Source organism: Suillus fuscotomentosus, assembly GCF_016647785.1.
Source record: "Suillus fuscotomentosus strain FC203 chromosome Unknown F5891scaffold_154, whole genome shotgun sequence".
NCBI classification, from domain to species: domain Eukaryota; kingdom Fungi; phylum Basidiomycota; class Agaricomycetes; order Boletales; family Suillaceae; genus Suillus; species Suillus fuscotomentosus.
In genome coordinates, this window is record NW_024539666.1 from 74,566 (window position 1) to 95,238 (window position 20,673).

The window sequence follows — 20,673 nt, forward strand, 5'->3', positions numbered from 1 at the left end:
TTTCAGTAAACTCTTCAAATTGAAGCTTTCGCACAACTCGAACTTCATTTCAAACACCGCGCTTCGCCTGCCAAATCTACATCAAACCCAGATGACTACGTAGCTTATAATTAACTTGAAGCACGTCACTAGACCATGTTCGTACTTAGCCGTCATCATCGCAGCCTGCTTGCTTTGCTTTAGGCTTAGGCCGCTGGCTCCTGTCCCACCGTCATCTTAGATCCGCTCAAGGTCACCCACCTTGCAAGCAGACTTGAGTACGCATGGGGACTACTTCCGAGCCCAAAATAACTCGTGGACGCTTTTCCCGAATTGCGATGGAGGGCGTACATAGCACATGATGCATCATGATGCTCCTGGACTCTATCACGACCCAAATTCCTCATGTTTCACCTTCAAGCTAATCTGATCCTGACACGTCTCTCAAGGTCGATTTGCAAGCGCTTTCATATTCACCAATGTTTCTGCTGTGTCTGTAGACGCCTCGAATCGGTGAAAATTTCTGTGCAGTCCAGTTACCTCCAGTATGAAATTAGTACTACGAGCACTTTCTAAATCTGATCGTTCTGGTCGATCACTAGTAGGCGTTGCAAACAACGTGAACCCCAGCTTGTAAGTGGATCCGGATGGTGCACGTCCTACTTCGCAGTTGTAGGCTTATAGTTACTATTGCCATGCCTTATTATGATTGATACCTGCCTCATTCTATGCTGTCTTCCCTCATCGGAAATAAAGTCTGTGAAAAAAACATGACTCACTCATCGTTTAGAATAACATGGTCAGCGTACAAGTACATGGGCACTATCATATCAATACGTAGTATTGCGATGCATATATATCTTCAGGGTTTCTCCACCGAGTCCGAAGTTCCTTTCTCATGCACTTCGTGATGATGCTTCTCACTCGGTTGCCAGCCTACTGATCGCCAGGGCGGAATGCCAGAGCGGTACAACTCGTCCACCTAGTTGTTCATTAGATGAGCAGAAATTTAGAACGTGCAATGAATTATTACCTCTTCTAAAGTTAAACCTTTGGTCTCAGGAATGGCAAAATACACGTAGATGTATCCAAAGACAAGCATGCCGAAGAAGACCATCATTATCATTGGACCGATCCTAGTGAGGTGTTCAGACAACCGAGAAATATTTTCAGAACATTTAGCTGTAGCTTAGACTCACCGATCGACAATCCTTGGAGAGAAGAATGAAAGCATGAAGTTCCAGAACCAGTCTTGGACAAGCGTGAGTAACGAATTCAAATAGTGAAAATGGAGCAATCGTACTTGTCGCGCTGCCGAGAGCAATTGACTTGGGGCGCACTCGAAGAGGGAAAGACTCCCCAAGGTACACCCACGGAGTAGGTCCCCAAGTCGTACCGAAGCTGAACACTTGAAATACTGCAAAAGCGATAACGACGTCGCCCCCAGCTCTATTACGAGCAGTAAGTGCCGAAGTTGGTGTTCCGGTAGGCGCAAGGGTGGTATACCCAACCACAGCAACCTAGTGGAAGTATCAGTCCAACGATGTTTGTCAACGGATAGTGTGCACGAACGATTAGTGCACAGACAGCTTGGGCAGCTGCGCCAAGTAGAAGGGACTAGAGGAAAAAGTAAATTTCTCCTCCCACCGTTCGACGGAAGAAGGAATACCTTTCGGCGACCCCAAGCCTCGATAAAGTACAGTGCGGGGAGAGTTCCAAAAACTGACACAGCTCCAAGAACCGTCTGGATGATGTAAGGTGAAAGCCTGACATTACATGAGCTAAATTGGATTAAGTAGAGAAATTCAAGACTCGCCCTGCACCTGCACTCTGAAAGAAGGTATCTCCATAGTAGTCTGTCGACAATAGCATTATTGATAAAAAATAAATCAGCATTAGGGATCTTACAGTAAAAGTTCTGGCCGTTAAGCTGCTGAATAAATTGAAGCATCATGCCATTGATTGTCCGACGCCAAAGTGCATTTCTCGTTGAAAAGCATTCTAACCAAGTCGCTTTGCCACCCTCATTCTCTGCTCTGATAGCAAAGTCGAGTTCCTCGACAATTTCAATGACAAGAGGGTCGTCCTCAGGAACTCCGTTGAGTTCTGCAACTACCTTGCGCGCTTCATTACTTCGTCCAGTTCCTAGAAGGTGTCGGCTAGTAAAGGTCAAATTCGTCAGTTTGAAATGAGAAATTTTCAGCATTCCACGTACGGAGATTCTGGAAGGAAAAACATTCCAGACAAAAGTATGATGCCCCAGACCATTTGCAATCCAATAGGGAGTCGCCAAGACGCAGAGTTTTTAATTGTGTGACTTCCGAGTTCAAGTACATAACTCAAAAATATGCTAGATAGCAAGCGTTAGCGAGTGTTCCGACAGAGGAGGAGGACTTCACGGACCCCGAGATAATTTGGACTTGGTAGATGACCAAGATCGTACCACGAATAGCTTTCGGTGCCGTTTCTCCGTTGTACAGGGGCACAATAGCTAAATAGATGTAGTTAGATTCACACAGTCTTATCCTGACATCAGCACCAACCTGATAATGAACCAACACCTAAACCTGCGATATAACGCCCTATTACCAACTGAACAAGAGAGTATGTCGTGCCAGTTTGGATAGCCACGCCAACAGTAAAGATAGCCGACCAGAATAAAATGGATCCACGGCGTCCAAGCCGATCAGATGTGAATGCCTGAGCGATTGCTCCACTTTAAGCATCGTCAGATTATTATAAGAGTAACAATATATAGTTTCCCCACCAGAACGTGCTACGACGGGTATGAGTGTCAGCACAGAGTAGAATCAAATATCGTAGTCTTACCCAGCCGACAGAAGAGAGACAATGATCGATTGTCTCGAACTTGATAGGTAGTACTGACCATCCATTCCTTCTTGGCCGAATCGGCGAATAAAGTCTGGCATAATCAAACATCCCTAGAGTAGACGAACAGTTTAGACTCGGATGTGCCGAGGACTGAGGAAGTATGAGAGTACATACGGAAATGACACCCATATCATACCCAAACAGGAAGCCTGTATCACGGTATGTGTATCAATCTACTGCCCATGTAAGCAAAGAAGTGCTTTGCAGTGCTATTGAACGACGTACGTTTTATAGTGTGTATATGAAAACCGCGCACCTCCTGCAAGGAAGAGTTCGATGAGCACAGGATGGCAGTGACGAGAATGGACTCACCAAACGCGATGAAAATGGCAAGCAAAACCGCTCTACGGCTCGTTGGAACATCTCTTGCCATGATCTAGTAGGACAAACGTCTAAGAAAAGGCGGTTGGAGAGTGCCCCTGCTAAGCAGGTAGGCTTAAGTACAAGTTCTGAATAAGCGAAGTGAATATTCATCCATCGTGACGTATGACAGGATCATGCGGTCCGGGATCAAAGAGAAGGAATTCTTCGATCCCCAAAGGTACAGGCTTGACACACCCCGTACACAAATGAGCTAAGGGGAACCGTTTCGTAGGTAAGAAATAGCCAATGCATAGAGTTTTCCAAGGCCTTCGCTGCGCGCACAAGCAACCACTTATCTGGCCAGTCATTCTGAGCATCATTCGGAGGCAGATTGGTGCACAATACCCGCGCGAAGTTTGTGCGTCGGTCGGACCTCGGTACATTTTGAGGGTCGGTTTTTATCCCTGACTCAACGCGTGACCTGAGAGCCTGATGACACAGCTCACGAGCGCGTGAAATAGGGTCACTGGGCAAGATCACTGCTGAACAAGCATACCAGTATGTTAAGGTGGTCAAGGTATACTAGCCTTGAGTGAAAGAGTGCTAGTGCACACGTGAGTGAACGACAAGGCACGTGTTCTCAGCCTAGAAATAGGTGTGCCCCTGTAGCAACTACACTTAGCATCACTTGGTCTGGTCTCGCTCCTTTTCCCGGGGAGTGCTACATGCAAGGCGGCTGCACGTCGGAGCACCGTAGAGCATTCCTAGCAAGACATTCCCGACAAGACGGACACCTCGTATTTCAATATATATTTCCAAACAGAAAGAACCACGTAACTATGTGGGTGGCAATGTCGTTTTGGCTCATTGGTTCATGGAATCAAGAACACTAACAATCCGAGAAACAAATCAAGATCAAGGGCATCGATCGCTTTGCCATCGCATCTCTACATTATATTCCTGTGGAGCCTAGCCAACTCTCCCACTCTCTAACTATGAAAGACAGCTCACGTTTACCTGTTTCGCCTACAACGGGGTCTCCAGCTCCGTCACCAACAGACTGACGATCATTGAGTGAGGCACTGAAAACACCCTCCACAATAGCGCGTTGCAGCCAAGGAACAAGAACTCGGGTATATGCTGCCCCAGCTGCTTGCAGAATCTGTATCTCTTTCGCATCCCCACCTCGCCAGTCCTTGGCATATTGCAGTAGACCGTCGCCTGTATTTGCAAGGCACCCTTCGGCACCATCCACGACGCCCCACAACGCATCGACAGGCGCAAGCATGCGTAGCCTGTTTAGCGCACGAATATATGCGTTTAACATTTTCGCAAGCGGCGGGAAGGCAGTTAGCACTTGCGGCGGAGAATGCGAAGCATTGGATGGCGAGAGAGCGAGCGTCTTGAACGCAGGCACACTGTTAGGTGTAGCAACCAGCCAGATGGAAGGAGTAGAGGCCTTAGGTTTGTTCGTGACGTGCTTGGCGAGCACGCCAGACCATTCATGCTCCGCACCGAGTCGTACATCTCGTACAAACCCGCTGATGACTGATCGTGAAATCAGTGGTGGTAGTAGCGCACGAAAATCCTGTATGCGCACCAATTTAACGCGAGATGAATGAAAAATGTATAACACTTACCATCCCCACGCGTGCTAAAGCAGAACTACAATAGGCAAGCTGTGTCGCAAGTGGTGCGAGGTGAGGATAAGCACGTTCAAGGTACGATCGCAGAGTCGGAAGGAGCAGCTCCAGAAGTGTGGAAGGTAACGTTTGTCTGATGATATAAGAGGATGTCGAGGCATCCTGATCTGCAGGTGGTGCTATCCGTGCTCCAGCATGCGAGCGGTCGAGGAATATCGTCGTATATTGCGTGACAAGATCGTACGCGCCTTCCCTCCAAGTGTCAATGTACTTCTTTAAGAACCGGGCGACGTCATCAGCCTCTCTATCAATCTCTCGCTCTCTTTCCTCTACAGTGCTTCCAGCCGGAAACTTAAACTCCAGACTCCCAGCATCGGAAGGTATACCAGCATCCCTTTCAATACCATCCAAGGTATCACGAAGGCATCCAATTCGGGCGCTGATGAACACGAGCGCTAGTTCGTCCTCGTGCATGGCCTTCATTCGACGAAGAAATTGTACCGCTTTCCAGAACGCTGGTAGCTTGCGAGCGGGTTCATATAACGTGTTCAGGAGGATGAGTTGCATGGAATGCAGCGAAGAAGCTATCTCAGCTTGCAAGGAATCTGCAAGTTGAAGTGGCAAACCGTGCGTGGCTTCTTCGTCACTGCTGGAACTCTTCCTACTTTGAGCGATTAGAGAGGACAATGCAGATGACGCGTGGGCAGCTAGTGAGAGAGCTTCTGCATAGAGCCCGTTGCGGACGCATGTGTCGATGAGAACTGGAACATCAAGCAAGTCACATAGTTTGTCGTGCTGCTCCAGTACAACGCGTGCTTTCTGTCTTCCCTCGATAACCTCCGGACCAGTCTTCTCGCGAAAAACGCGTGCGGCGTCATCAAGAGCTGGTAGAGCAGTGTTGATTAGAGAATTGAGTGACGTGTCAAACGAAGAGAGTGATGTCAGCAGCGCTGTTGATGTGTGGTGAAGGGAGAGAAAGGTCGGATAAGATGTATGTGTCAAAGCAGTGAGTGAAGAAGTCAATGTATGAGATTGCGTCGTGAGCGCGGTCGGCGTTGACAGTAAATCTGAGAGTGCATTGGTAGGTAATTCGGCGAGGAAATGAAGATTAGAAGAGCTTGACGCGAGCAGCGAGCCAGAGAGAACGTCTGGAAGGCTCGACAGCTCGCTGGATGTCGAGACCGCCGTAGTCATCGTCGACTGCTACTCACTTACATAGTTCATTACTGTTCCAGGACCAATAAAATGAAGAGCGCACCTCGCGGGGGTCGAAGACTCGAAGCTAGCGTGTGTATCAAGAATTCAAGCACAATAACCACTCAAACTGGAATTATCTTGGCCGTTTATGACCGTGACCGGCTGACCCTTAGAACAAGACCAAAACCGTGATCAAGAAGATAATTATTGCATAAATCACAATGGTCGAGCCCTCGTTATGTGCGGTAGAGTAATAATTCTGTCATATTGATGTATGTATAAGCTGATACGTATTCCGACAGCTACAATAGAAAATATTCATGAATGAATAGGGTGTGATTAGAAGATGATCATGATAATGCAAAAGCCGACGTAGAATGGGAGTCGTGTCACAGTATTGACAAATATATTGGTACTCGTAGGTAATGGGATTCTTCAAGTGTCATGATGGAATCACAATCGTCGGATTATGCCACAAAAACAGGGCAGATAGCAGGTTGCATGCTCTCGAGAGTCTGAATGCGTGGGTACGTCGGCGGCACAACTGGATCCCCGCGCTATTCGGTCGATCAATGTCAATTTTACAGCAGGAAAGAAGGCTGTTTACTCACTACCAACAAGCGCATCCTTCGCACATCCCGCGTTAGACGGAGATCAACACCGCGGTATGCGCACGCCATCTGGAGAAATGCGAACTGCGGATGACGGTGGCCGTCGCGCCAAAGGTTAACTGTTACTGCTTGCAGGTCGTCCCGAGTCTTGACGAGATCAACGATAGGATTGAGAAGGGTATCCAGGTCCAGCCCGAATGCTAGGTGTTGTATAGTCTCTGGCATTTGACGGCAAATGACAGGAGAAGACCATGAGCTCTCGGTGCGAAGCTCACGAAGAGAGCGGCATCGCATCGCCGCATGTGCGTGCTCATGCGTGGCAAAAGATGGAATGGCTAGCGAGTGCAACGTTTCGCCGTGCTTCTCGACGAGGAAGTCTAAAAGTTCGGGACTTGGCTGACGTTCTAGGTCAATGACTCGTAAACTCTTTTCTTCCGCGGAGCGATGCAAGAGCCAGTCAAGAAATTCCTTGGCAGGTTCTCTTTGGCAGTTCAAGCGCAGTTCTTCCAGAGCGCAGGGGAATGGTGGATACGTCATGCCAGGCGATAGAACGGGAGATGTTCCAGTGATGGAGAGTGATTTCAAAGAAGGCCAAACTTCAAGAAGTTGGAGAAGGGACTGATTGTTCTCGGACCAGTTGCTGAAGTTCAAAGCCGTGATGTGCGGGCCAGCAATAAGTAATGCTAGGGAATGCTCGTCAAAAGACGGGGCGGGACGCCGCATGCGTTCTTGGGCAGGACTTCCAACGACATCTTTACCAGCAGCCACGTACCCGTACTGAGCAAGGTCTAGCTCGTACAAATTGGGGCAATTAGCCACTGCAACAGCGAGTGACGATTGATTGAGGCAACCAGGCTGGTTATAATCAAGGACAGCACGCATTTGAACAACGGCGTCACCGAGTATTCGCCCGCGCGGAGAATTCCGGTTGACAGCGTGAGTAAATGAAGCAAACGCCGAGTGCGAGCGGAGGCGAACTCGTCGAAACAAAAGCTTTTGAGCATGGAGCGACCATGCTTTGCAAACAAGTGTGCACTTGCTTAAGAGGTCGATGTCAGGACCACCTCTATCATCGAAGTACGCGGTCTCCAAGATGGTCAGCACAATTTCAATAGGAATGCCGCTAGCAGGCACGCGCGGTGTTTGAATGTTGTCGTAAACTTCCGAGTCATGAGGAGGACTAGACGTGAATTTGAGTGATATTTCGTGTTCCACAACCTGCAGATATCGTATGTCAACCGTGCGCCCCGACGACCTGCATCAAACTACTCACCATTGGAGGCCCGGAATATGGTAAGTATCCGCAAAAAGTCATGATATTAGATCACTGATTAAGATACGCGATGTATAGAACAAGTGCTATTCAGTCAGCACTTGGTCAGCTTTGGCAGGCTGAATATTGGTTTCAACGCATTCCGTGGAACCATATTTATATGAAGGCGGTGAAATGAAATGACCACAGCTCATAACAAATCTCTAACACTGCCGCCGGAGTATGATGACGAGACGCGCTGTTCCGAACCTTGCAATGATGGTAAGCAGATGGGCTAATTACCTCCGTCTACACGGTTCACACCTTCCATTTTTAAATCTCAATAAATCGGAACGTTAACGAAGCTTATACGTTTACTGAAACGAGACCCTACGAAGAGCCCACAAATTCTCCGATGACGGTCTGTACACATCATCGATTGGGAAGTCTTCCTTCAATTAGGAAGGACATAGTAGGGACATGTAGTTCCCTATGCCTTCAGCCGACTCGGATTTATCGATATTCCCCTGATTCCAGTGCCATTGGATTACATCCCACGACTTACGGTCACCGTCCGTCATTATGACTCATTTTCATGTCTTCCGTTCTGTCAAAAACCTTCTTCCACTGCTAGGGGCAACCCACTGTCGGTTGTTGCCGCGCGGACGGCCCTCAAGCTTCTGGCGCTCAGACAAAAGCAATCCACTCCAATCAATCACAATCGATAGACTAAATCCCCCACAACCCCGCTCGATGCCGCGATGACAATGTATAAATTAATCGCAGACGGCACATTGCTTCAAATCGAGTCGGACGTGAAATGATGTTCTACTCAAAGGGTTCTGGATTCTGCTTCAACGAGTCGGAGGCGAAATAGTATTTTTTTCAGAAAATTTTGGTCCTCCCCCTGATTTACTAAGGCACCCGCGAGTTTACACAGGTTTACACGCGACGGTCGTGTTCTCACAAGTAATAAGTTGTAATGAAAGCTCATGAAGGGCCGCGGTTGCACCCGCTCATTGAAGGGAGTTAGGGAACGTGTATTGGTGGCCGATCGGCAATTACGTTCTTGCCTGGACTGAGATCGTGATTGCAGCAAGAGGCCGCGCGTTGAGATTATCTCACTTGATCAGAACGGAGTGATGGAACAGGGGGGGGATTGCGCCACATGTAACAACTCTCAAAGAGATTACAGATATACTGGGGAGCTGATCGTGATACCGCTGATAGTGACTGATCTCGGTGAGGTTGATCACAGAGTGCATCAGCCGCTTTAACGTTACTGACGTCAGCGATAAGGGGACGTACACTGAGTCTGGGGTATATCGTCGATTGCTTTGAGATACAACAACACATGTATGACCTTCCATGACCGAGTGTAAACCTTGCTATTGTATCGGATCGAGCAGGACCGATAAACAAAAAGGCCTTGGAGTTGAATTACCATAGAACTCTACAAGTTGATTTGAATCGATCCGCGGAGCTCCCCTGAGCATGTCATGCGTCGTCTACGGAGAAACAATCACGCGAGACTTACACGAGACCATTCATTCAAAGACCTTCTCGTACTTGGCCGAGTCTTTTGTTTTCGTCAAGTACTTAACTTAACAGATCAAGCAGTATGTGATCGAGCCGACGCCTGCGGAAAGTTTGATTTCGGAAGTGACAAGTCTCAAAATTGCCATGTCGTACTTGGATCAATTGAAGTTCGTTCGCCTGTGAAGATGCATCCGAGAGCGAGTTATGATCCGCACCTAGGTCGCCGACGGACCGGGAGCCACAATAAGCCAAACAATGACAAATATAGCTGTGGGATTCAGATTGCCGAACACTCTCAGAGGGACGTTGTCAAACATGTCCAAGTCGTCGCTATCCTCCGTTGTTTCAAACCTCGTCCGGGCGTCCATGGGGACAGCCGTTTCTCCGTCCATCACTGACGACGACCTTGACAGACACGTTGCAGAACTCATATTGAGGGAAGCCAAACAGAAGGCCGAAAGCTACGGCACCGTAGGAATTAGGGCATATCTTCCACCTGCGTGAGTCTACCATCTAAAAAAAATCAAACCATCAACTTATCAAAGATTTGTTTAGGCCTGACCCAAATGCGCCTCGCCCGAACAAGCGTTTCCTCAGTTCAATCATTAAGAGCACAGACGATCACAACAAGACTATACTACGCGCACAGGCGCTTGCTGCACAGGAAATCAAAAGGGAGAAAGATGAGCAAGAGCGCAGAGATAGGAAAGCTCGTGCGGAAGAGGCTGTCGCTGCCGAACGCATGAGGAGACGGAGACCTGACCATGATGAACATGGTTGGGGTATTCGAAGGGAACGTGACCGACGGAGGGATAAAGACCGGAACAAGGGGAAAGAAAAGAGTCCTGGGAGGCATTACAAAGATGATAAAGATGATGACAGTCACTACAGAAACAGGCCCAGCAAAAGGAGACATCAATCACGTTCACCATCAAAGGAACGGAATAGTGATACGAAGCACAGGACAAGCAGCCGGAGATCACCATCTTCCGAGAGAGCTAGTTCTTTCGATCACCGTCAACATATAAGACGTAGACGACATGATGACGACAATCCCAGAAGGAAAAGACGCCATACGAGCCGTTCTACTTCTCCACGGCGCACCGACTCGCTAGCACAGCCTGTTCCAGGGATTCCGGTCTCCAAGAAAAGGACGCGATCAGTATCTCTATCTGATGATGATCATAGAAAGACCACCAAGCAGACGCGGCATTTGAGTCGTCGTACCACTCGGTCCCCTTCCCGGTCATCCCAAACATCCCCAGACGATGAAGCTGTGGAATCCACAGGGGAAATTCTACCTTCTTTCAAGGGTCAAGCAGGAGCTCCCAACGAATTTCCCAAACCGCCCCCTCGTACCTTTTCACCTTCCCCTCCACCACGCCGACCCCAACACGCAGTCACTTCGTCAGGTTCATACCACAGCGTTCGGTCACCGTCTTCGTCACCCCCTCCTTTACCGCCCGCGCGGCTTCCCTCAAAGATGGACAAATACTTTCAAGAGTCTTACGACCCCCGACTCGATGTCACAACACTCCCTGTCCCCACCGTACCTGCTACTGGCTTGGTCAGTGACGCAGAGTTCGAGGGTTGGGACGCCATGCTTGAACTCATTCGGCAACGGCGAGAAGATAAAGCTGAAAAGAAACGTCTTGAACGTCTCGGAATATCAAAAGACAAGGCCAACAAGAAAGGCGCAGACAGTGAAGTTGCTGATCGTTGGGCTAGTGGAGGGGATAACATTATGGACATCGAGTACAAGAAGAGGGGGACTGTTCGAGAATGGGACTTGGGGAAGGAGGGTTTTTAAGAGTTGCTTGTCAGCAATACTAATTTGTATCTACGGGACAGAATACCATCATCACATAACGCTCCTGCTTTCATGTACAATATGATTTCGTAGTAGGGAACAGACCATCCAAACTCAGTGATCAATAGCGTGGCGCACAACCATAATCTCCTCAGCCGACAATTGTTCCATGCTTGCGGAAAAGTTGTTGACATTGTGTGATGCGCATTCTTTGAAGAATGTCACCAAGTGCGCCTGAAATATCTGTCAGGCACGTACGAGTCACCGTTAAGCCAGCAACACCTACCTGCATGTCAATCTGAGAGATGGCGTCGTTTCTAAGGTCTTCATCATCCGTCTCTTCAAGAATGTCGTCATTATCAAAGTTGACGCCGCGGGGACCCAGCATCTCAGAGAGGAAGGCAAATTCTTCTTGCTTGAAGCCCTGATTCTGTTGCTCTTCTTCTGTCCATTCTTCATCCTGTATATCGTTTAGCAGGACATATAAAGGAGCCTGCAAACAGTACGTACACCATCGTCCGAGTCCACATCAAACTCGGCTTTGGGGATCGTCGCAGAGTCGCCCCCAGCTCTGAGATCGTGCACGAGGAGTTTAAGCGCCTTCACAGGGAAAGGCACTGATGTAAATTCATGTGGTGCTGCGCCGCCAAAAGTCAGTACCAAACGGAGCAAAAAGAACAAGAGATAGGCAAATGATGCATACTCGTCTTCGTTCGCGACCGGGTCATGATCACTGTCCCGGAAGCACAAGCAGAAACCGTTGAATATCCAGAAAAGAGTAATTCTTTATGCAGAATGAAGACTCACCATTCTTTGTCTCCGGCTTCAAGATAATATCGCCCTTGACCATCAATGATTGCAGGCTTGGACGACCAGAGGCGTACAATTTTGTGAGCGCCAGTGTGCTAACACGCGACTGCCAGAAGCCCTGGAACGTCTCTGCGTTCTCACACCACGTCTGGATGAGGATATCGAGACCGTTCCTGCCATTCGTCGTAGTAGATTCCAGCAAATACAACACTGTGTCCTGCTGGTTATAGGCGAGGAACGCGAATGGAATGACAAGGCTCTGGATGAATGTGGCCGTCTTGGCCGATAGCATCCGCAATACCATAGCTTGAAGAAGCTCTGGAAGTACTGGGAGAACAGCTTCGCCTGCATGACGCAGCAAGTGGATGATGAGATCACCAATGACCAAACCACCGGATTCATCGTCGTTTTGCAGGAGCTTCGCAATAACTTTCAGAATATGATCGAGACCGGATTGACCGGATTGGCCCCGCCATTCTAGGATCTGCCTGCAGTCTTTGCGGACTATCAAAGCAAGGCACGCCATGCCGTTTTGTAGAACATCACGATCTTCTGCTTCACTAAGGCAGCTAAACAAGCTAGGTGCTAGGAGAGCGAAGAAGCCGTCTCCAAGGCCGCCTTCGGGTGCACCACGAACGAGGCTTGAGATCAAGTCAATGGCAGACCCTGCTATCCAGGCTTCTTGAGGTTTGGAATTCGCGATGGCAGTACAAAGAGTGGGAAGCGCCTGTTTGACAACCGTTTCGTACACTCCTGTGCCAATCGAGGAGGCCAGCGAGGTGAATATTTCGGTGAAAATTGATAGGAAGATGGGATCTATGATCTCCGATTAGTTTGTTGAAAGGTGGAGGTGAGGTCTATTCTACCTTTGTTGTTTTTCGCCCAGACTTCCAGGACGGCCAATACGAGAGAATTGGACAAGTCAGTGGTGAGCCATTGAGCCCTGTTGACATCTAGAACAACCGACATCGTCTCGAGAACCAAGGATAACGTGTCCTCAGTCGTTACCAGTAGGAATGGCCCCAGGTCCTGTGCAATCCGCGACACAAAGGGCGTAATAGCCGACTCCTCCGCGCCTTCACAGAAGCTGCTGAGGTATTAGATGGGTGCCATTCGAAGTACACAACACATACTTGTGAATGGCTTTGACAGCAGATATTTTCACGGGAATCCCAGCAGCATTCGATTCAATGACATGCATAGCAGCTTCCAAATACTGACCAGCCATCTGTAACGGCAATAGCCTGGCAAACTGGCTCGCGAATACGAAACCTCTGCCTTGCAAGAATGGAAAGTCTGGAGAGATATCAAATAACGTGAACCCCACGTGAAGACGCGTGATGCATACCCGACTGGTTTAAGACAGACGGAACGACATTGGCAAGCAAATCCTCCACATCAATAGGCTTTGCTCGGCTGGAATCCTGTTCATTTTCAATGCACTCGAGGACATCTTCGGATTGAGAGCCAATCGCAGCCAAGGATGCTTCAAGTGGTTTCCACCTGTGCTCGACCAATTAGAGGTTGAACGCAATCGATTTTCAGCAGCTTACCAAGCAGTTGACCCATTTTCTCGTGCTCTCTGTGATGTTGCAATGACCTGATGAATCGTAGTCTGGAAGGTAGCACAAATTTGGGCGGGAGAACGGTTGAGAATAGTCTGCGGAAGACATGAGTCTTCTTTTAAATGGGTCTATCCCAGCACGCACATATAGCAACTCAAAGCCAGCGACTCTGACGCCATAGGCCTGTGTGTCATCTTCTTCATGTGCTACGAAAGCATTGGCATTTGTCGCCCACGTCTCTTCCTGTAGTCAATCAATCGACATCCAAAAGCAAAGACGTGGGTGGGACGAACGTCATCCGCCGTCATCCGTGAATAATTGAAAATCGCGGAGACCAAACTGTTCAGGTTCTCCATCTGAAGCCATTCCTTCGCTTTCCCCCCTCTGACAACATTCGAAACAAAGTCGAACAAAGGGCAGATGAGGTGCGGTATTTCTACTGTCTCCTCCTCTGATGACCCAGGGGCACTTCCGGATCCTGAGACGTAGAATGTATCATATGTTTCGGACATCACCTGAAGGTGACGCAAGGATGCATCTAGATAACCACGAACGTACGAGGTCATGGCACGAGGGAATGATGTGTGAATGACGTCCAGTGTCTGAAATTGCATGCATAAGGAAGCCTGTCGGATCGTGTATTTAATCAAATACCTTGAAGACCTGGATTCTGACGGCTAATCCATCCCAGTTATCCTCGTTGGATACGTCCTTCAAAGGGTCAAGGTTAAGAAGTACTTTGAATGCCTCCAACCAGACTGGCAGAATGGTTGCAGTAGCTTCCTTCACAGCTTGTGGGTGTTGATCTTTGACCATGTAGAGTGCTGTCACGCATTGACGAAAAACGGACACAGTTCGCGCCCGAGTCAAAGGTGTATGTTGCTATTCTCAGAATTTCAGTCACAAACAAAACTTCAGAACAGAAGTTGGATCGCACCTCCGTGGATCCAAGGATAGTAAGCAAGACGGGAAGAAGCTGTCGCAATACAGGTAAAATTTGATCTTCGGTGAGGTCCGATTTTATAAATTCGGTGAACACCTGCATCGCGCCATGCACAGCGTCAGAAGAACTTGAAGAAATCAAGGAAATAAGGGAGTTGAGTAGTTCAGGGTATTCATCTGGCCAATCGCAGTTCCCAATATATGACATTGTATGAGCCTTCGCATAAAAATTGAGATATAAGTGTTCCGATGGCTCAAGTTGGGTTGGGACTCACACATAAAGACCGGATTTTCCGATTCGAGTCTGATAAGCCTTGGAAGACAGCATGGCGTATTCGGGATTTGATCTGTAGAAGATCGATATGATGAACCCAGATAATGTCGAGAAGCATACCTCTACTGAAGGTGCGTTGCCCTTGAACGATTCAAAGTATGGAGACCATCGTTCCTTTACGTATTTTCGGAGGACAATGCTTGCTGAGTGCTAGGTAAGATCCAAGATAAAGAGGCAAACATCGCAGCAAGAAGGGAAAGAACTTATCTGCCGGAGCGGGATATCAACGTCCTGTGCTAAAATAAGCTGGGCCAGAGCTAGAGCTGCCTCTGATGAACGCGTGCTAAACATCAGATTTGCAGTCAATGGTCGCGATTTTGAAAACCAGCCTTGATGGAGCAGAACCTCAGAAAGCTTGAGTTCAGCAGCGATCCTAGTATTTGCATCTGCGCTTAAAGTATCTGCCAGTATCTGAGAGACATTCACCGCCGCCATCGTCAGTGATGATGATATACTCAGAATAGAGCAGGAATGATATGCTAGGGTGCACCTCACGTGCAGACGCGACGCGTTTGAAGAGCGGAAATTGCCGTTTATTAGAAAACTCAGTGAGCCCAAGACGATGGAAATTGGGTTCCGACCGAATCCTACCGTCTCTTGTTTCTTGTTTCTTTCCACCGTCATCACAGTAACTTTTCTGTTATAATTCTTTTTTGATTGGCAGCATACTAGCAGTTCGTCGACAATGCGACCACGAAACTCGGTTGCACAAGCGCCCGTCGATAACGGCAAGAAGCCCCGCAGACCCCCCAAAAAGCGTATGCGTGGGTCTGACGTCGACGGAAATCAGCCAAATGTCGAAGTCATCAAAGTCGGTGCAAGAAGAGCTAAATGGCAGCCCAAGCCGGGAAAACTTGCCGCCCTGATGAATTTACCTCTGGACGTCTTATTCGAGGTTTGCCCCTTTTGCTACTGTCGCTATGTGTCTAGTATCTAAATATGCTTCAGGTCTTTGGCCACTTGAATCCTTTAGATATACTTCGTCTGGCTCGTACGACCGAAAGAATTTAGACGCGTGCTCATGCATCGTTCTTCAATGTCCGTATGGAAAAACGCTAGAGACAACGTGCCAAACATGCCAGATTGTCCCCCTTTCTGGACGGAGCCCCACTATGCGAACCTAGCTTTTGATCCGCATTGTCACGTAGGCCCCCAATTTTAATCATAATATGCTTCTTACATCTAGAAAAAGGAATGCGGTGCTCCTGGTGGTGCGCAACGTCGACTGGCGCATCGGCAGGCGTATCTGCGCAAAGTGCTCCAAGACCTGGTGTGTATATCGGTTCAAACACTTGGCTTTGCTCATCGGGTCGACAGCATGGTAGATGCCTACCACGGGGAGTCCGTAATTAGTGGCCTTGTTCCGAGTAAATATGGCAGTCTGTATCATTATTCCGTCATCTAAGAATGATTTTGAGTGATATCTACAGAACGGGTCGTCTTCTATTCTACCGCAAGGATGTCGAGAGGTCCAGAAGAATTTGCATCTCCTCATAGGTTCAGTGGCTTGAAGCCTATCGCGAATGAGCGAAGGGCATTCGTAAAGGAAAATGGAAACGGTGAGTAATCTTTCCCTGTGATATTAGCACTGTAAACATATCTGTACAGCAAGCGAAAGCGTTAGAAGCATGGGCAGCAGTCTCAAGCTAAAGACCGTCCGATCAACTAGAGGATGCTAGGCGGGACAGGAAAACTGCGTAAGATACAAAGTTCGTGATTGCCCCAACACTTAACCTGACACTTCCTAGGATCATCGAAAGGCTATTACTGAAATTGGTTGGGGTGATGAAATCGAACATATCCCATACACAGACGATTGAGCCATCACAAGTTAGTCAAGCAACCCAACCCGCCTGACGGATCGCAGTTGTTTTTTTCCATTGATGATTCCGACCCAATTCTATAGTTATTCAGTCTGGAATAACATCAAGAACGACATGATCAAGTACATGGAAGAAATGAAAACACGACGTCTTGAGCGCGAGCGCAAGGCCCTGCTTATTGCCCGGAAGCGTACCGCCATTGGGGCTCTGCGTCGCTATAAAATCGCTCACCTCCCATTCACCGGTGTTATGCCAGAGGCAGTGGACTTCTGTTCCTTCCCCGAGGTCAAGGCAATTGTTGAAATGCCCACAGAGACAGAAGTTACGGAAGCGTCCTTTGCGGAAGTTTCTTCCCGAATGCATGACTTAGTCAACTCCTGGCGCACTCACATCCACTCCCAGCTCAGGGCTAGAGTCAAAGATAATCTGCTTTTTGCCGGCAAGCGGCGTGCGTCTGCGGAGCGAGTGACATCGGATCCATTATACCAGGAGTACGTGGAAAGCCTTGGTGCTACTATAGACGTCAAAGGCAAGAAAAAGGAGGTATCGCTACCAGTGCCCGGTGACGCTGAGATCGATCAGATGATTCCCTTAGCGACGACTGTGTTTCGCTGCAAAACATGCACTCCATCCATTGGACTCCCAGGTGATTCGTCCGATAGTGAATATGACGATTTCCTTGATATTCTCGGCGGACGTCGGTCCAGATCCGTTCCCCTCTTCTATCCCAAAGTCATGGGACATTGTTGCCTAACCAGATCGAGAACGCTGCCTTGGGACTATTTTGCCACGGACGACCCCAACTTCCGCATTGATTTTCCAATGAGCACCCGCACAAATTGGAACGCCCACCTCCTGCAGGTGGATGAACAGGCAAGCAAGGCTGCTCGTACCGTTGTGGAGGCATGCGGTGAAGATCCGCTCATCACCACTGCGACCAAAATGGATGAGTTAGATCCCCACTTGGCCTGCCTGGACTGCATGAGGTGGTCCAAGCATGAGGTGAATCAAGGCGAGGTACCCGTCTTCACTTGGCGTTCAGCGGTCTGTGCTTTACTATTCCGTGTCTCTGATTTCACGGCTTCTAACTTGTTTGTAGGTTCAGCACAGAATACGGGAGCATCGCCCTGACCGACAGCCACCTAAATGGAGGAGACTCGAGGGTGAATTACTCGAGGAGTCCAACCAGAATGCTCGCAATATGCATATACACATTTTCGATTTTCCACCTTTCGCAGATATCACCCAACCTGCTGCAGGCGTCATCTGGCTTTGCGTCCACTGCATGGATTTACCACAGGAGAGAGAATGCCATGAACTTGGCAAGATGAAGAATCACCTTTCTACAATGCACGTTCTGCGCTTTTTCTCGCACTGAAGATATTGTTGCTTACTAATTCGTAACATTAGTCATGGCATCGAAGAGCCTGTGGAAGATCAAGACTATTACAAGGATTATGAAGCACCGCAGGGCCGCAGACCAGACTTCAAACTTCTGATTCCGTAGTCACTTTGCAAATGGAAAGGCCACCTCATGTTCCTCTACCTGGGCATGGTTTCTTCAACTTTGAGGATGATGATGATGATTATGGAGACTACGATGATGAGGATGACTTTTATTTGGGTAACTCTTTTTTCCCTATCTTCTGATTGGAACAATACATTCACCATAATTGCTACCCCTACAAATACATACTTAGCTTGGTCTTAATATCACTGGACACATTTCTTGTACAACGAATTTTAACACATTCTACATACACATACATCCTCTTCTCCAGGTTCATACCAATGAAAGAGTTTTAATTATTGATGTCATTCAAACAAGAGCGACTCGCTTGCCGAAGTATATTAAGTGAGATAATTCTGTAGATGATGATCAAACTACCAGCTCTCCTTCTATACTCGCAGCGTCGAGCCCAAGTCGAGGAAGAATAGCTTCATATCGGTCACGGTCGAGTTTCCTCAAATATTTAAGTATCTTGGCCCGCTTGTGCACAAGCTGACGAAGGCCCCTGCGATTATCTATGTCCTTGCGGAAAGTCAAAAGGTGCTTCCATAGCCCACGTATTTGGATTGTCAGCAAGGCGGCTACATCCAGAAGGCTTCAGCATAAGTCAGCGGTGAAAAAATTCTGTGGTAAGCACCTTGCACTTCAGGGCGGCCAGTATCAAATGGATTTCCCGGCGGCGAAAAAGCTAATGCAACGGCGGCGGTTCTCGAATGCGAGACCCTTCGCATTTGCGTTACGCAAATCAATAACCTTTGCGAACATGTTCGCTTTGACCTTTTCGTTTTCCATCGCTTCTTGCATTTCGCTAACCACGTTCTCGCTGAACTTGGTCACGCCCTCCTGAGCTGACAACGAAGGTAACACTTTGAAAAGCAGCTCCTTGGACCTCTCATTAATGCCAAAGCTTAGATGCGGCGGAAGCTCAATGTCGCCTTCGGGACTGTGAATGATCTCAGGGACAGAATCCGAGTATAGCGCGTCCTGCGTGATGACGGCCTTTGCAAGGGCACTATTCTGCCATTTGTGATCTTGCCCTGGACGGTGACCGAGAACAGCATATTCGCGTTGTGCATCGAATGCGAGCTTGTGATTTATGCGTGCCTGCACCTTGGAGACCTTCTCATGTCGAGCTTGTTTGCTCGACAAGCGGGCATTGCGAACTGCTGAAGTATGGAGTGATGAACGGCTGGACGACGCGACAGATTGTGATACTACATTCTGTCAGAATAGTCAGAACATCATGGAACTGAACACACCGTTAATTAGGCAGGATTTCAACATAGCAAACCCAACGCGCCTCGTCCAAAAACTTGAGTTGGCAAGAAAGACTAATAAGCCGTGGGAATTTTTGTGTACATTTCTCGAGGTTTTGAAGATCAAGCTCAAGTCTTCGAGCGTCACGGCCGTATAGCACAGTGCACGATGGCGCCCATAAAAAAGACCAAGGCTTCACCCAAGGTCCGCTCTTCTGGATCCAAGGAACCATCACTCAAAAAAGTAAAAGGCGAGAACTTTTACCGCAATGCGAAACAAGTCTCCCGTCTCAAGATGTTGTCTGGGGGGAAGGCCATCCGGGACAAGGATGGCAAGATAATCCAGGCTGCTGCTTTTCAGAAGGGAGAAGATGAGACAAAACCTGGCCGAGTCCAGCCCGATCGTAGATGGTTTGGTGAGTTGCGTCGGGATATGTGTAGGCCCATTACTTATGAAAAATAATAGGCAATACGCGAGTGATCTCACAGACAGCTCTTGATCATTTCAGAACGAGTCTTTCGACGAAGAAAGATGATCCATACTCGGTGCTACTTCGCCGGAATAAATTACCATGGCACTCTTGGACGATGCGTCTAATCCTAACACTCGAAAGGTAGGTTCTGGCAAATTTTATATTGTTTATGGGCTGATATTATACAGCGATCCCACATCGTAGAAACGGAACCTTTCAGTGAAACCTTTGGACCTAAAGCTCAGCGCAAGAAGGCCAGGATTGACGTGGGCACTTTTGAGGAACTAAGTAAATTAGGCGCAGCCGCGGCGGAAGACGCAGAACAAGCGGCCAATGCTCTAGAATTAGGTGCTTCATCACATGCCAATTCTCCCAATCAATCACGTTCTGACGTTGCGGTAGCGCAATCTTACGAAGTCCCCGAACTGCAAACTCACGCAGACTATATTGAACCCATTTTCGCCAAAGGAACGTCAAGACGCATATGGGGAGCTGTACAAGGTATCGACTCTTCAGACGTTATCCTGCATATCCTTGATGCTCGAGACCCCCTTGGCACCATGTGCGAATCCGTACTCGAGTATATGAAAAAAGAGAAAGCGCACAAACAAGTTGTTCTTGTCATCAACAAGTGTGACTTAGTTCCCAATTGGGTTACCGTAAGCTTCTAGTTATTTTATGTACATCCCCCTACTGAATGTGCTGCAGGCAAGGTATATTCAACATCTAACACC

General features: G+C 48.2%; 8 protein-coding genes across 8 annotated transcripts; 3 read left to right on the top strand and 5 right to left on the bottom strand.

Annotated features, from left to right (window-relative positions):
* Positions 1-701: 701 nt before the first annotated feature.
* Positions 702-2,977, bottom strand: F5891DRAFT_138338 (general substrate transporter). Its single transcript, XM_041370625.1, has 13 exons — positions 2,809-2,977; positions 2,747-2,755; positions 2,523-2,695; positions 2,383-2,470; positions 2,195-2,329; positions 1,888-2,138; positions 1,796-1,835; positions 1,649-1,745; positions 1,552-1,596; positions 1,283-1,499; positions 1,179-1,230; positions 1,013-1,115; positions 702-961 (listed from the first exon to the last, which is right to left on the bottom strand). The coding sequence occupies exons 1-13, from the start codon at positions 2,907-2,909 to the stop codon at positions 842-844; spliced, it is 1,431 nt and encodes a 476-aa protein (XP_041217538.1). The 5' UTR covers positions 2,910-2,977; the 3' UTR covers positions 702-841.
* Positions 2,978-3,958: 981 nt separating this feature from the next.
* F5891DRAFT_1073261 (Dor1-like family-domain-containing protein) lies at positions 3,959-6,091 on the bottom strand. The gene is made up of 2 exons (XM_041363325.1): positions 4,815-6,091; positions 3,959-4,762 (listed from the first exon to the last, which is right to left on the bottom strand). Exons 1-2 carry the CDS (start codon positions 6,009-6,011, stop codon positions 4,127-4,129), a joined length of 1,833 nt encoding a protein of 610 aa, XP_041217539.1. The 5' UTR covers positions 6,012-6,091; the 3' UTR covers positions 3,959-4,126.
* A 109-nt stretch (positions 6,092-6,200) lies between these two features.
* F5891DRAFT_1073264 (uncharacterized protein) lies at positions 6,201-8,087 on the bottom strand. The gene is made up of 3 exons (XM_041363326.1): positions 7,899-8,087; positions 6,626-7,843; positions 6,201-6,571 (listed from the first exon to the last, which is right to left on the bottom strand). Exons 1-3 carry the CDS (start codon positions 7,938-7,940, stop codon positions 6,482-6,484), a joined length of 1,350 nt encoding a protein of 449 aa, XP_041217540.1. The 5' UTR covers positions 7,941-8,087; the 3' UTR covers positions 6,201-6,481.
* Positions 8,088-9,731: 1,644 nt separating this feature from the next.
* F5891DRAFT_1198518 (uncharacterized protein) lies at positions 9,732-11,226 on the top strand (the record flags this gene model as incomplete). The annotated part of the gene is made up of 2 exons (XM_041368643.1): positions 9,732-9,916; positions 9,972-11,226. The coding sequence occupies 2 exons, from the start codon at positions 9,732-9,734 to the stop codon at positions 11,224-11,226; spliced, it is 1,440 nt and encodes a 479-aa protein (XP_041217541.1).
* Positions 11,227-11,340: 114 nt separating this feature from the next.
* F5891DRAFT_1177097 (ARM repeat-containing protein) lies at positions 11,341-15,312 on the bottom strand (the record flags this gene model as incomplete). The annotated part of the gene is made up of 16 exons (XM_041365780.1): positions 11,341-11,469; positions 11,513-11,686; positions 11,737-11,864; positions 11,930-11,959; positions 12,034-12,852; positions 12,903-13,123; positions 13,170-13,332; positions 13,385-13,539; positions 13,590-13,696; positions 13,746-13,844; positions 13,895-14,203; positions 14,256-14,483; positions 14,539-14,760; positions 14,819-14,890; positions 14,938-15,020; positions 15,081-15,312. 16 exons carry the CDS (start codon positions 15,310-15,312, stop codon positions 11,341-11,343), a joined length of 3,171 nt encoding a protein of 1,056 aa, XP_041217542.1.
* Positions 15,313-15,562: 250 nt separating this feature from the next.
* On the top strand, positions 15,563-18,031 carry F5891DRAFT_1177098 (uncharacterized protein; the record flags this gene model as incomplete). Its single annotated transcript, XM_041365781.1, has 7 exons — positions 15,563-15,772; positions 15,851-16,021; positions 16,064-16,147; positions 16,195-16,198; positions 16,308-16,436; positions 16,792-17,795; positions 17,939-18,031. 7 exons carry the CDS (start codon positions 15,563-15,565, stop codon positions 18,029-18,031), a joined length of 1,695 nt encoding a protein of 564 aa, XP_041217543.1.
* Positions 18,032-18,494: 463 nt separating this feature from the next.
* On the bottom strand, positions 18,495-19,542 carry F5891DRAFT_1073275 (uncharacterized protein). The gene is made up of 4 exons (XM_041363327.1): positions 19,470-19,542; positions 18,933-19,424; positions 18,848-18,898; positions 18,495-18,791 (listed from the first exon to the last, which is right to left on the bottom strand). The coding sequence occupies exons 1-4, from the start codon at positions 19,492-19,494 to the stop codon at positions 18,580-18,582; spliced, it is 780 nt and encodes a 259-aa protein (XP_041217544.1). The 5' UTR covers positions 19,495-19,542; the 3' UTR covers positions 18,495-18,579.
* A 93-nt stretch (positions 19,543-19,635) lies between these two features.
* On the top strand, positions 19,636-20,673 carry F5891DRAFT_1214558 (NUC091 domain-containing protein; the record flags this gene model as incomplete). Its single annotated transcript, XM_041369280.1, has 4 exons — positions 19,636-19,882; positions 19,933-20,080; positions 20,160-20,598; positions 20,648-20,673. Coding segments are annotated over 4 exons (860 nt in total), but the record flags the coding sequence as incomplete, so codon positions are not given.

Bases quoted from the DNA above. Each gene is read 5' to 3' on its own strand.
- F5891DRAFT_138338 (XM_041370625.1), bottom strand. From the start codon at position 2,909: ATGCCAGACTTTATTCGCCGATTCGGCCAAGAAGGAATGGATGGTCAG. The intron at 2,330-2,382 runs GTCCGTGAAGTC...CTTGCTATCTAG, and splicing joins CAAGTCCAAATTATCTCGGG to CATATTTTTGAGTTATGTAC. The intron at 1,836-1,887 runs GTAAGATCCCTA...TATTGTCGACAG, and splicing joins TAACGGCCAGAACTTTTACT to ACTACTATGGAGATACCTTC.
- F5891DRAFT_1073261 (XM_041363325.1), bottom strand. From the start codon at position 6,011: ATGACTACGGCGGTCTCGACATCCAGCGAGCTGTCGAGCCTTCCAGAC. The intron at 4,763-4,814 runs GTAAGTGTTATA...GTGCGCATACAG, and splicing joins CTTTAGCACGCGTGGGGATG to GATTTTCGTGCGCTACTACC.
- F5891DRAFT_1073264 (XM_041363326.1), bottom strand. From the start codon at position 7,940: ATGACTTTTTGCGGATACTTACCATATTCCGGGCCTCCAATG. The intron at 7,844-7,898 runs GTGAGTAGTTTG...CGATATCTGCAG, and splicing joins CATATTCCGGGCCTCCAATG to GTTGTGGAACACGAAATATC. The intron at 6,572-6,625 runs GTGAGTAAACAG...TCGACCGAATAG, and splicing joins GAAGGATGCGCTTGTTGGTA to CGCGGGGATCCAGTTGTGCC.
- F5891DRAFT_1073275 (XM_041363327.1), bottom strand. From the start codon at position 19,494: ATGTTGAAATCCTGCCTAATTAACG. The intron at 18,899-18,932 runs GTCTCGCATTCG...CCGTTGCATTAG, and splicing joins GCGTAACGCAAATGCGAAGG to CTTTTTCGCCGCCGGGAAAT. The intron at 18,792-18,847 runs GTGCTTACCACA...TTCTGGATGTAG, and splicing joins TGGCCGCCCTGAAGTGCAAG to CCGCCTTGCTGACAATCCAA.